At 44.9% G+C, this 12,494-nt stretch overlaps 1 protein-coding gene across 1 annotated transcript in view; it reads left to right on the top strand.

Annotated features, from left to right (window-relative positions):
* Positions 1–4,030, top strand: part of PTPN14 (protein tyrosine phosphatase, non-receptor type 14) — a 144,748-nt gene extending 140,718 nt beyond the window's left edge. The window contains exon 21 of the mRNA XM_006907886.3: positions 1,735–4,030. Within this exon, the coding sequence (XP_006907948.1) occupies positions 1,735–1,863 (129 nt within the window). The 3' untranslated portion in view covers positions 1,864–4,030. The remainder of the gene's footprint in view (positions 1–1,734) is intronic.
* The last annotated feature ends 8,464 nt before the right edge of the window (positions 4,031–12,494 follow it).

The raw sequence follows: 12,494 nt of genomic DNA, 5'->3' as shown, positions 1-12,494 counted from the left end.
CTGGGAAAGGTGTTGTTAGTGCCTTGTGTAACTAAGAGAAATCGAGGCACAGGTAGATGAGGGAATGTGTCCACATCCCACACCCAGGAAGCAGGGGGCAGGGGGTGATGCAGATGATGCCTGACCTGGAGCTTAATGCCTGTGGGACCCTGTGTTTCTGTCACAGCCTTCGATGAGTCTGGGAGGAGAGCAGCCTTATTCTAGCCTTGTATCTTCAGCGCCCAACCCAGAGTAGAGCTTATCGAATGTTATGTTACTTTTCATTATTAATTGGTGGCTCTAGGTTGTATATCATGATTATCAGTCACTTTACTTTTTATTTTTATTTTTTCATTTATTTTTATTATGGTGACATTGGTTAATGAAATCCAGTAAGTTTCAGGTGTACAATTAACGGTAAGTTGTATATATTTTGCGTTGTGTGTTCACCGCCCATAGTTAGATTTCTTTCTATCACCATGTATTTGACCCCTTGTACCCCATCTACCTCAAATACCGGCCACTTTAGAATATAGTTTAGGTAAAGCTCCACTAGCTACCCTCAGAAGTTTATGGTCTAGGGTCTGTATTTTGACTAATAATCTGAGGATTCATGTGTCTTTTCTCTTTCTTTATTATCAAGCACTTTTTCTTTCTAAAGTCTGTGGTGTGCGTTCCTTGACTAGTTTTGGAGACCTGCGACCAGTCAGAATGGCAGGTGGTGTATCCGAGCAACACAAAGTTTGGAAAAAACTGCAATGATTTTTGAAAGTAAAGTAAAAAAAGGCAGACAGCTGAGTTTTTCCTATTTTACTTGAAATGCTTGCTCAGCCCGTGGCAGCTTCATGGGTATGGCCATTTGCCTGGGACGTGTGCCGAGGCCACAGTGGCATCGTTGGCTTGGTGGTGCTTCTGCCCTGGCTGGTCCAGGAGGGTGGAAATGATGCAAATGAGGGGACACCAGGACAGCCCCTGGTTTGCTCAAACACCGGTGAGCCACCATGTTAATTCTCTCATGGACCATAGTTCTGTGTTCTCGAAGAATTCACCCATAGGCAGTCTCGTTTCTGCTCGATGTTCTTAAAGGCTTTCACTCCGAACATGCCTGATGGTCGGAGATTGGATTTTGACAACTGTGCTTCCTATGTAAATTACACGTAAATTATCTCAGTCGGCCATGGCCATGGTCCTTCGAGGTAGCACGATGGGCATGATCGTTCTCATTTCATTAACATTAGTAAGATGATAACGAGGAATGTTTATTAAGAACTCTCTGTGCTAAATGCTTTACGTACATTTCTTCATGTGATCCTGGGAGGTGGGCACTAATTATCACCCCACGTTATTGCCGAGGAAGTGTCACTGACGTGGGTGGAGCGATACAGCCATTAGACGGAAGCAGCACTGTCCTTATTTACAGGTGAAAAAGCCGAGACTGAGAGATGTCTTAAGCCCTGCCACTGGGCCGGGATGGAGTCGAGAGTACCAGTTGGGTTTAACTTCAGCCTCTCCGTTTCTCTCAACGCACTGGTCTGCATTTAAAGTAGCAAGTCAGTCGCACGTGTCAACCAGGTTCTCAGTGGCTGGTATAAAGTCCTCGACTGGGAAAACCTAGATGGGGCTGAGTCCTTTGCTTTCTCTTGTACCTGCACGTGGGCAGCGAGGACGTGCTTCCCGGATGAGGGCAGTGAGGGGTGACGCAAGGCAAGCTCCCCATCTCAGGGTCTTGTGCTTTTTTCTTTTTCTTTCTTGCAGAAGGTGGAAGTGCCTATGATGCTGAGGCTCCTCAGGGAGCAGAGGATGTTCATGATCCAGACCATCGCTCAATACAAGTTCGTCTACCAAGTCCTCATCCAGTTTCTCCAAAACTCCAGACTCATTTAACCCCCAACCATGCTCGCCCAGTGGGGTGCGGATGGCCGGAGCCGGCAGGCCACAGGCTCCCTGAAGATGGGGGCCAAGATTATTCATAAACATCGTGTGTTATTTTATACGAGATAATTTATTTTTTTTCCTCTTTGGAGTAACTTTTGTGAATCACTGTAATGCAGTTTTTACATTAATGTAGTACTTGTCATTTGAACCACATTTTGACTGATCTGCATTGTAACACTTCAGTAGAGGAGGTTGCCTGGTGATCATTGGGGAGACAGGGGCATAAGGGAACACATCTCTGTGAAGTTGAAGCCAGATTTATAACCAGCCCCGAAATTCATCAGCTTAATTGCTTATGTCCAAATTAGAGATGGCAAGAAAAATGAGCTCATCCTAAAATGTAAAGATAAGGACCAAGACCCCTTCTTGAAGGAAAAAAAAACACTGCTCTTGTATTTTGTGCCCATGAGCCTTGATGGGCAGATTTCTGCCTTCTTCCTTTCTGTCCTCACCTCAGCAGACTCCTCCCCTCCCCCAGCCTGGAGTTAGGGACAGGGCCCTCGCCCAGGCTGAATGATGGGACCTTTCTCAACCACTCCCTGTTCTCGGCCCTGGAGCCCGTGTTTCCTTGCCTGGGGGCTGCAGCCTCGGTATTTGCTACTTCTCCCCATTTGCTCGGTGGGCCCCAGGTTGGTGGCCTTTGAGACCCGGGCCAGGCGGTCCGTGCAGCGAGGCCCCTTGACCGATTGAGAGAAGAGAATGGACCAGAGTGAGGAGAAATAGGAGATGTAAGGCCCTTGATACTGTATTTAAATATGATGTGTGTGCTGGTCGGAGGCCGAGCGGTCGAGGTGCTGGCTGTGTTCTGTCTTCGCATCAGTCACTACGTCATTGGAAATATTATAAAAGAAACAGTTGGGAAAGCTGATTTATGGGGGGGTTTTGGCACTCGGCAGGGGCCCTGGCCAGGAGCCGCACCAAGCGTGACCCCACAGTGCCGGTATCCTCTCTGGGCTTTGGTCTGTGAGGGCGGAGCTAGGCCCACTCAGGTCCTGTAGTCCAGATCTCGGCCCGCGTGATGGACGATGGTGGGATTCACCTCGCGCAGGGCCCTGTGCTGGTCTCCTCCATAAACCTGCTCTGGCCGCCTGGGCTGTTAACGCCGCGTCGGTGTGAAGCTCGGCCTCAGCTGGTCTCTTCCTGCGCCGTCATCACTGGCCACTGTCCTGAATTTCTGAAATTAGCACATAAACACATCATGTTCCACTCGCTTTCCCTCTTGCTAGTTTTTCTTGAACGCAACTTTTAAATCGTGGTTTTGTTCTTAGACTTGATTACCGTATTCCACCACGCCTTCCTCCATTGCTGGTTTTTTTGTTCGTTTTTGTTTTTTGGTTTCTTTGGTCTTCTTCTGAGCTGAAAATACAAAGAATGGCATCAAGGGAACCAGAGAGAAGAGCGTTCACATATCCGCAGACGGGTGTGGACGCGGTTCCGATGAACTACGTGGGCACGCGGACCAACTCCGTGTCACGTGCGGCCAGCTGTTGCCGTGATGATTCTTAATTATTGAGACTCGGAGCATCTGGTCACGGAGGGCTGTCTGTCTGCTGCTCCAAGGTCGGAAGAATCAGGCAAGGAATGTAATAACGTCAGCTGAGCTCTGTAGATTCCGGGATTGTGGTGTGTGTTTTGAAAAAGAAAACCATTAGCATGGCATGCGTTTCCTGTGGAACAGAGCTCACGACCCTGGCGGCGAGACACTCAGAACTCGGGTCGTTGACAGGGGAGGAGGTATTTGCTTCCTTTCCTTCGAGACCATCCGTCCTTGGGATGCTCTGCTGTGAGGATGTTTTAACAGTGGGTCTGCAGTTGACTGCTTTATTGTTCGATGAGCAGCATCAGTATTTCTCTTCCGTCTCTTAGGCCCCAGCGAGGGCCCTGTTGAAATGTCTCACGAGGGCAGTGTGTAGATCTGCTGTCTCTTTGAGCTCATCACTCGTGGTTCTCTGGTTCTCCCTTCAGCCCGTCCGCCGTTGCCGCCTCCTGCCATGGAAATGTTAATTAATGCACAAAATGCAGGGAAGTAGGACGCTTACTATCCAATTTCCTAGCCAGAGTTTGTGTTGAAACCCAAAGGAGAATGTTTAAAAGTTATTCCACATCTTTCCTTTTTTTATAAACAAATGCTTTTGGTCCTTGAGCACATTTTGCATTCCTTTTCACATCTCGGGCAAATGCCAGCGAATCTCCTGTTAAATTAGCAGCAGACATTGAAAGTCCTTTCAGTGACATCTGCATAATAATTGCCCAGAGATACTTTATATCTGGGAAGCAAGCCAAGGAATAAACCTTGAAGCAAAGTGTATTAAATTAGTTATCTAGTTAGAGCCTTTGGAATGAGTTCCTGATGATGTATCAGGTCTGAAGCTGGAGCTGTTGGGGTCTGTTGCTGCACTTTGGGTTTGAAGGGAGAAAATTAAAAATGGAGGAAAATTCAAATCCCATCTCATAATGAAGCCATCATACACCGTCAGGCTTCCGGTTTCGAAATTCTCCAGTTGAAACGTTGTGTCTCTTCTGTCCGTGCTCATTTGGATGCATCACCTGTGCTCAACCTCGTTCGCCGTGGTCACTGGATCGTGGGGGCAGAGTTTGGCGTCTTCATCCTGGAGTGGAGCTGAGCCTGTGAGCCACGTTGGTAAGCCCGAAGGAGACACCTCCTTTCAGGAAGAGTCGCTGGTGGCATTTCCATTCATACTCACCTGGACCGGAAGTGAGGGAGGATTTGGCTGCATTGGAGTCGGATGTTAAGTATCCATTCCTTTGTAGGAGAGTAAAGAGGACAGAGCCCCTCTTGGTTGGAGGGAGACAGATCAGGGAAGGTGAGAGCATCTCCGCACGGAATATTTGGAGTGATAAGCTTTTGAGGAGACTAAATAGAATTTTACTTTTATAACCTTTGTAGTCTTGGATTGAAAAGAGGAACTAATTTTTTCGACTCATTAATCTGTCGCTATTTGCCAAAGAGTCACGTGGTCATCTCTGGCCCCTTCCTCCTCCAGCCTGGATGGAGGGCCTTTCTGGGCTCTACTGTGGGACTTGACCACTGGCCTGTCCAGGACTCAACCTTTATCCTGCCCACTCTCAGCTTTTGTGGTTCAGTTATTAACTCTAGTGGGTACAGTAGGTCAGCATTTTTATCCAGCTTCCTACTTTTCTTATGTTTTCCAGCTGAATTTAGATCGACCCATATGAAATTAGTTTGCACCACGTTCTGTTTACAGTAACAGAAAATTTACATGGCTCAAACTAACACGCACAGTGTGTTTCTCCCCTCTGACGTAGTATGTCACCATATGTCATCTCTCCAGACAAGTCCTCATGAACACAAAAGCGTGTGTGACGGCTCTTTCTGTGAACGCGCCGCCTTGCTCTAGCGACCCTTGCTGCACTCGGCGAGTGGGCCATCTTGTGGGGCTTGGAAGTCACTCTCTGCAGACACGTTAGTACCCTTTTGATTCTGATAGGCAGAGTTGGCCATCAGTGTGGGGGTTTTAGCCACTACCCTTTCTTGAGGTACAATCTGTAGTAGCTGACCTCATACTGGTGCCTGGGCACTGAAGCTGTCCTGCAGAAAACAGAGTGCACTTTCTAATCTCTCTTTCCCCACGTCCAGTGGTGTGTTTGATGGGGAAAGTGGGTACAGTTCCTGATTTCTTTTGGAGAGAGATGTCAGTCACTTGAGGTGTAGGCGAAGGTGCAGAAGCCTTCTAAGATATGTGCCGTGGAGCACAGCCTCCACGGGTGGCATTGGGTCAGCCCCCATGTTAGAGTCGATCTGCCCTTCATTCCGCCTCGGGGTCAGGAATAGTTGGGGTCCTAGAGTAAGAAATTTCTAGAAGCACCGCGTAATCACTGTCGGCCTCTTAAGGTAGTCCTTCATGGGACTTCAGCTTCTCTTAGCAGAGGTTCTGCTGCTGCTGTTTTATATTGTTGCCTGTGGTTTTGGCCAGATGCTTGTCATGCTCTGATTGATTTTTTTCTTGCGAGCAAAATAACAACCCATCTAGCACTGATTCCAAATGGAGGACTTTGGGTTTTCTATGGACATCACACGTTTTCCAAGAGACCCACAGCTTTTTGGGTGACATACAAGTTGGCCCTGTAGGTAAACATCTCTAAGATGTTCAGTTGTGTTTGACACTTTCCTTTGAACTCTGAGCAAGGAAGCGGAATGGTTCTTATCTTTGCCTCAATTTCTGAGATGTTTGGGGGCCAAAGGCCTTTCTGATGCATCTGTTGAAAGTAGCAGCAACATGCCTGGGAGACACGTGAGGATGCCTCCAGTGAAATTCTTCCAACCCAAATGTGTCGCCCTGAAAGTCACCGTTAGTCGGGGTCCCGTGAAGTCTGGCAGCCAGCTCGCCTAATGCTCAGCCTTTATCCTTCCCGCTCTCAGCTTCGGTGTTTCGCTTCCACATTCGGGTGGGCGAGCATTTTTATCCAGCTGACTACCTTTCTTTACCGGCTTCATATTAGCTGCATCTTCTTCCTCAAGGCCCAGCTGCAGAGTTCTCTGTTGAAATGTCCACGAGCCTGGCACTGAGTGTCCGGCATCGGTTGGTTTCAGAAGACCGGATGGCATGCTGTGGTTTGGTGCCGTGAGGGGGAGGATGTGCATCAGTTCCCTGTCCAGAGCTTCGGCCAGCCCTCCCGTTTTAAAAATAAATTCAAGGACACGAAGTTACAAGGCAGGAGGGCGGGAGCTGCTGTGCAGCCTGAGTGTGATAAGCAGCTGTGTGGAACGTCACCCGTTCCTTCTGCTGCTTTTTGGGCCACCAGGATCGTTCTTTCCACAAAGTCCCAAAAGCTGCCCAGAGAGGAGCTGTAAATGGGGAGAGGTGGAGGAAGGGTTTTTAGATCAGCCCCGAAGTTGCTATCAAAACTTTCATCGATTCACAAATAATAATACCCTGAACTCTGAAATGTCTCTCCCACTCCCTGACCCCTTTCTGCGAGGCCAGGAGGATGGAAGGTCTGAGGGGGCGCCCCTCAGAGAGACGGGGCTGCAGCGTTGGGGTGTCGGTGTGTGTTTTCCCCTCGCTCATGGCTTTACACGGTGTCCTCGCTGTTGCGGTGTAGCTCGATGTCGTGGATGCCGACGGCTGCCTGGCTTTGCAGCTCAGGAACACCATCTCCCCTCGCTTGTTGGTGGCCCTCTCCTTGCGACCTCATTCACAAGGGTTTTCCGCTCGTCCACGTGGCTCCCAGGGTTAGCGGTCACAGCCCCGTGCATCTCGATTCCTCTTTCCTGCCGTCCCACGGGCCCGTGGAGCGAATTCCCCTCTGTAGCGAGTGATGTTTATAATCAGGGCACCAAACTGGGAGGACATCCGTACAGTGACTGCAGTCGTTGCGTGTCTCGCAGGAGGAGGGACTTCGTGCGATGTCACCCTCTTCATCCCAAGGGCCCCTCGCTCACTTGGGCTGTGCTGGCCTCTCCTTGTTTTTCATTTGCTCGATGGGTCAGCTGTCATTGCCATTCCTTCCCCCTTTTCCCTACCCTTTTACTGCAACGCCTACAAAAGTTAAATCTAGTCATAGAGAATGACGCTTAAACCTCTCCAAACGATGTAATTAAGAACTCTGATTTGAATTTTTAAAGCCGATACAGCTTCAAAGAGTAAGATCTGGCAAACGGAAAGAACCAGAATGAAAATAGCTAGGAAGCTGTCAGTAACCGGGACGCTGCCCTGGCCCACGCTTTTCTCCCCTTGGACCCTCACTCAGTGCTAGAAGAGATGAAAGAAAAGATGGATTCAATGATCAGTCTTGTTTAAAACGACGATTGCAACCGTCATCATCGTTATTTACTTCAAGGTGATGTTATGTGGATTCCCAGTGGCCGCATTTGGGCAGAGTGTCCTGTGCAGTCAGATTAATTAGTTTCGAGCTTCCTCTTGAACAGTCTTCCTCCCTTCATTAAAGGCTCTGCACAGATTGGCCCTGTCTCCCTTGGAACAAGGGAAGCTCTGGGCTCCCCAGGAACGTTCACAGGTTGTATTGTGATCAGTTCTGTTATCTAGGGAGGGGCAGGGTAAGCTGTTGATCCAATTTATAGCTTATCCTCCTCTTTCTCCCCAGCCTCCTCCTCCAGGGAAACACAAATGCCTTCTCACCTGACAAAAGGTTTCTAGGAGAAAGCTGAAAAGATTGGGTTGGGGTCTTTGTGTGCCTTGGGGTGGAACTATTTTGCTAAAATCTCAGGAATCCTGCCAAGAATTTAGCTCGGGTGGCTCTCAGCAGGGGTGCTGGGCGGTCTGAGCATTTCTCAGGGGCCTCCCACCTCCCCCAACTGCAGTGTTAGCTAATAAATACCTTCAACCTAGAACTGAAAGCTGTAATTCAGAGCCTTTTTTTTTTTTTAATTTGACGTAAAACGTTACTTCAGTTCCCTTTGACTAAACTTTCTTGCCACTGTTTGGAATCTTAAAAATCTGTTAACCTTATCCTTTCGGAGCTAAGGTTACCCTTCATCAGAGATGACTTCCTGTGTATGTCCTTTGTTCCTTTAATAGTGGATTAACGCAATTGAGGATTCTTAAAATGGAAAAAAAGTTTACATATGCAGATGACTTAAACATATAACCGTGTGTAACATGTGTTACATTAATAACAGGTTAATCTAGATTGTTTCACTGGGCTGTTATTATGCTACTTAATTCAGTATTTTGATGCTTTTCTTGGTCTGTGTTTTATAAAATGTTGCAATTTATGTTATTCAAAACAGTGGACGTTTAATAGATTTCATATCAAAATGATGTACAGACAAGTCCTCAGCTTAGAAAACAGTTGATTCTCAAGGTTCTTGGGTCAGCCCCCGGAAGCCCGCTGACTCTCAGCACAGCTGAAATGGAGGGTTGTGTCAACTAGAGCCGGTTCGCTGTCGTGGGCTGACCTGGAAATTGAACCACCTGTTAGGCTGTCGCTGTGAGAAATGCATTCCAGGTTGGGACTTGGGATCCTGAGAACACATTCTTATCCTCAGGTGGCCACTGGCTGCCTTGCAAGATGGAAATCCAGTCTCTTTTGCAAACTTGTAAGGAGAGAGGGAATGAGTTTATTGGACATTCCCTAAGTTGGGGAGTGATTTACCAATATTCATATCAACTCTACTTTGTTATAGACTCCCTCTCAATTTAACGATATTAAAAGCCTTAAATTATGCATGCTAGTCTATGTGCTTTTTTTTTCATATCAGTAAATAAGCTTATGCTTGGCAGTTTTATACACAGTTATGAGGTATATAAAACTGACTTTTGACAGTATTTTTTGCACTGTTCCCTATCGGTTTTTATAAAGTCTTATTTAGATACTGGTCCTAGTTGAGTATCGTTCATTGTTCTCACTGCCCTTGTCATTGCTGTAAAATGTTTCATATGTGCCTTTACAAATGTGAGATCTTTATTCTAACCTTTTTTTTTTTTTGTAAAAGATGTCTATTGATTTACATATGCAATAAACTTTTTTTTTTTTTTCAGAGAAAACAGTTGCATTTTCTCTCTTCTGTACTATGTATGTTTGCATTAGTTGAAAGCATGTATCTCTTACTTTTAGGATTATTTCCATCGGCACAAGTGCCTGGGAACATCTGCTTAAAAAACTGAAACCGGTGATCACCAGGCAGATGGAGTAAAGAATACACAGAAATAGATTCTTCTCACAGATGCAGTGATGACCCTTATTAAGCACCAAGTCCCAACCAAGTCCCAGCTGTCGTTTACTTAGATCCCAAACTGCTGACCTGGGAAAGATGGCCACCAGGTTGCTAGAGAAAGACCTAAATTCTTGTTTTTGTCTTTCACTTTTATTAACGACACAACTCATCTCTAGCTTTAAAGGTGGCTCCCCAATCCCATATATGTTTCAGCTCATCAGCTGCTACAGACATACACCATGAACCCCTAGTGATGAGGGTGGACACTTTATCTATCTTTGATCAGTAACAGGGCAGTGTCACCCCTTCCACGAGTAACCTATTTACAATTATCACTATATAAGGAAGGAGTTATTCACATTATGACAGGGAGAATACCAAAGCCACTTGGGGTGACAGGAGATGGAAGATAAATCTCATTCAACATACAAATAATTCTGTGTATATGTTGACTGGTAACAAAACAATTACAGTTCTTGAAAGAAAAGCTGCATAATATTTTTAAAAAAAGTGATTATAGACAAAGCCAATGAAAATGGAGAGAAGTAAAGTAGAACACGTACTAATTTGTTTTATCTTCCATAGACTGAGTAAGTAGACTCCCTTTATTTCTTTGACAAACAAAAAATAGTCTTATAACCTAGAAAACAGTAACCACTAGTCGACCGGTTTATCTCCAAATAGACCACTAGCAGAGCTGGGGAAGGAAATTTTTTTTTTAAGGGAAAAAAGCAAAAGATAAATACAAAAAATACATATACACACAAATATGCCGTAAAATGACGAAAACAGGATCAAACATGTCTTTTGTGATTTTACATGTTCTTTAATGAAAATAAATGGGAGAACACATCAGGCTTACAGTTAAGAAGCATAATGGAAGAAAAGAGCTCACTCAGTAGCTACAGAAACACAAAATCTAGGAATTAAGATGAATGCATAGGACCTGTATAAACTAAACCCCTTTGTGGCAAAACATAGACAAACTGATAAACTCACCATATTTCCAGATAGAAAGACTCATGAAGAAGTCAGTTCTCTGTGTATCACCGACTCCAATGCACTTCTAACAACACAACAGCACTTTTATGGGGCAGGTGGGGAAAGGCCAATAGAGGACTTGGCCAGATGACTCTCAAACAATTTGGAGGGTTAAACACTGGGAGGATGGCCAGAAAAATTCAAGAGAACACAGAATATTAGCTCTGCTAGATACTAAAAGGTTTGCAGTGCACAAAGAGTATTTTACTGGCATAGGAATAGACAGATCAATGGACCGAAATAGTGCAGAATAAACCTAAGTCTTATGGGAATGATATTGAGAACATTTCAAATCAGCAGGGGAAAATAAATCATTCAATAAATAATGCTGGCACAAGTAGCTAACGATAGCAAAATTTAAAAATTTTAAAGAGTACAATCATCTCTAATAATTCTAGATAGATCGAAGACAAAGAATTTTATATCTGGTCTTCATTTAAAGATGAAAAAAGTCTGCCTTGGATCAGCAAATGTGACATTTGGACAACCAGGGGTAAAATATTTTCAATATATGACAAAGAGCTAATACTCCAATATATATATGTACATTGAGCTCTTATAAATTTTTATGAAAGATAGGAATAGCAAAATAGGTAACTGCCACAAATAACTCACGGAAGAAATACAATTCCTAAGCATATGAAAAAGTGTCCAACCTCACTAATAAATGCATATAAAACAAAATATTTCATACAGTAGACTCGCAAAAACTTTTTAAAATATTGCCGTGTTGAGAGGATAGAGGAAAACAAATACTACAAAGATTATATCCTACTGGTACCGATACAATTTTTTTTTAAAAGGAACTGTGGCCATATTTATTCAAATAGATGTTTCCACTACTTAACCCTGAAATTCCACTTCTAGGAATCTGTCTCTCAAAATGCTATCCCACGTCAGCAAAGTTATTTATCTAAGATTGTTCATTGTGACATTGTTTACTATAATAACAGCAAACTGGAAAAACCACATGTCCATAAATAGGAGAAAGGCTTAGTAAATTATGACGTGCACATCCGGTGCAGTGTTCGGCCTCTAAAAAGAATGAAGCAAATCTGTAAATGCTGAAATGAAAGAGGTTCTTGTCATTAAGTCAGAGAAGATTACAAAAATATGTCAGTACCATATTCTGCCTTTGTTTCTCCAAATCTATTTATATAATAGGTTATACAGGCATGGGAAAATTGGGACCTCACATGCAAACTGTACAGTGGTTTCCTCTGGGGATCGGGACCAGCGAGGGAGATGCATTTGTATTATTTTAAATTTATTAAAAAGTATTACTTTCTTACTAATAGAAAACCTAGAGATGGTGGGCTCAGCTTATTTTAGGCTTAGCTAGAGTAAATCTGCATTCTTAAAACACTAAACTCCCCGGAGCCAAAATGACGCCCTACTCATCTCTCTGTACTCAGAGAGCTATTCAGAGTGCTTTGCATATAGTAGATGCTCAATAAACATCTCATTGCATGTCTCTGGACAAGAAAATGCTTCCTGCCTGCTGGATCCCACTGTGTGCAGTGAACTGTGTTGTGTGTGAGAGATGCGTGTGGGTGTGTGCAGATGAAGGATAACAGATTTACAGCTGTTTGAGCTGTCTGTAAAACGCTGAACTGTAAACCCCATCAGGCTTTAATTATCACCTAATGGAGAAGTTGCTCTCTTTGGACGAGGAGGAACATCCCCCGGGCTCCAGAGCTCGCCTGGTCCCTGCTTTTCTGCAGCCGTTGCTAACAAACAATCCCCAGGTTGCTACCTTCCAGGCCCTGGGGAAGCTGGGCTGCTGCTGGCCGTGAGGGGAGAGAACAGTGTTTGCTCAACAACACAGAGTTGGTAAGGAAAAAATGTTTTTCCTTCTTAAGCTTACTCTGGAGTGTTG

This window comes from Pteropus alecto, unplaced genomic scaffold, assembly GCF_000325575.1.
Source record: "Pteropus alecto unplaced genomic scaffold, ASM32557v1 scaffold101, whole genome shotgun sequence".
Classification (NCBI taxonomy): Eukaryota; Metazoa; Chordata; class Mammalia; order Chiroptera; family Pteropodidae; genus Pteropus; species Pteropus alecto.
The sequence above is the reverse complement of the archived record's forward strand: the minus strand, read 5'-3'. Positions and strand labels throughout refer to the sequence as shown.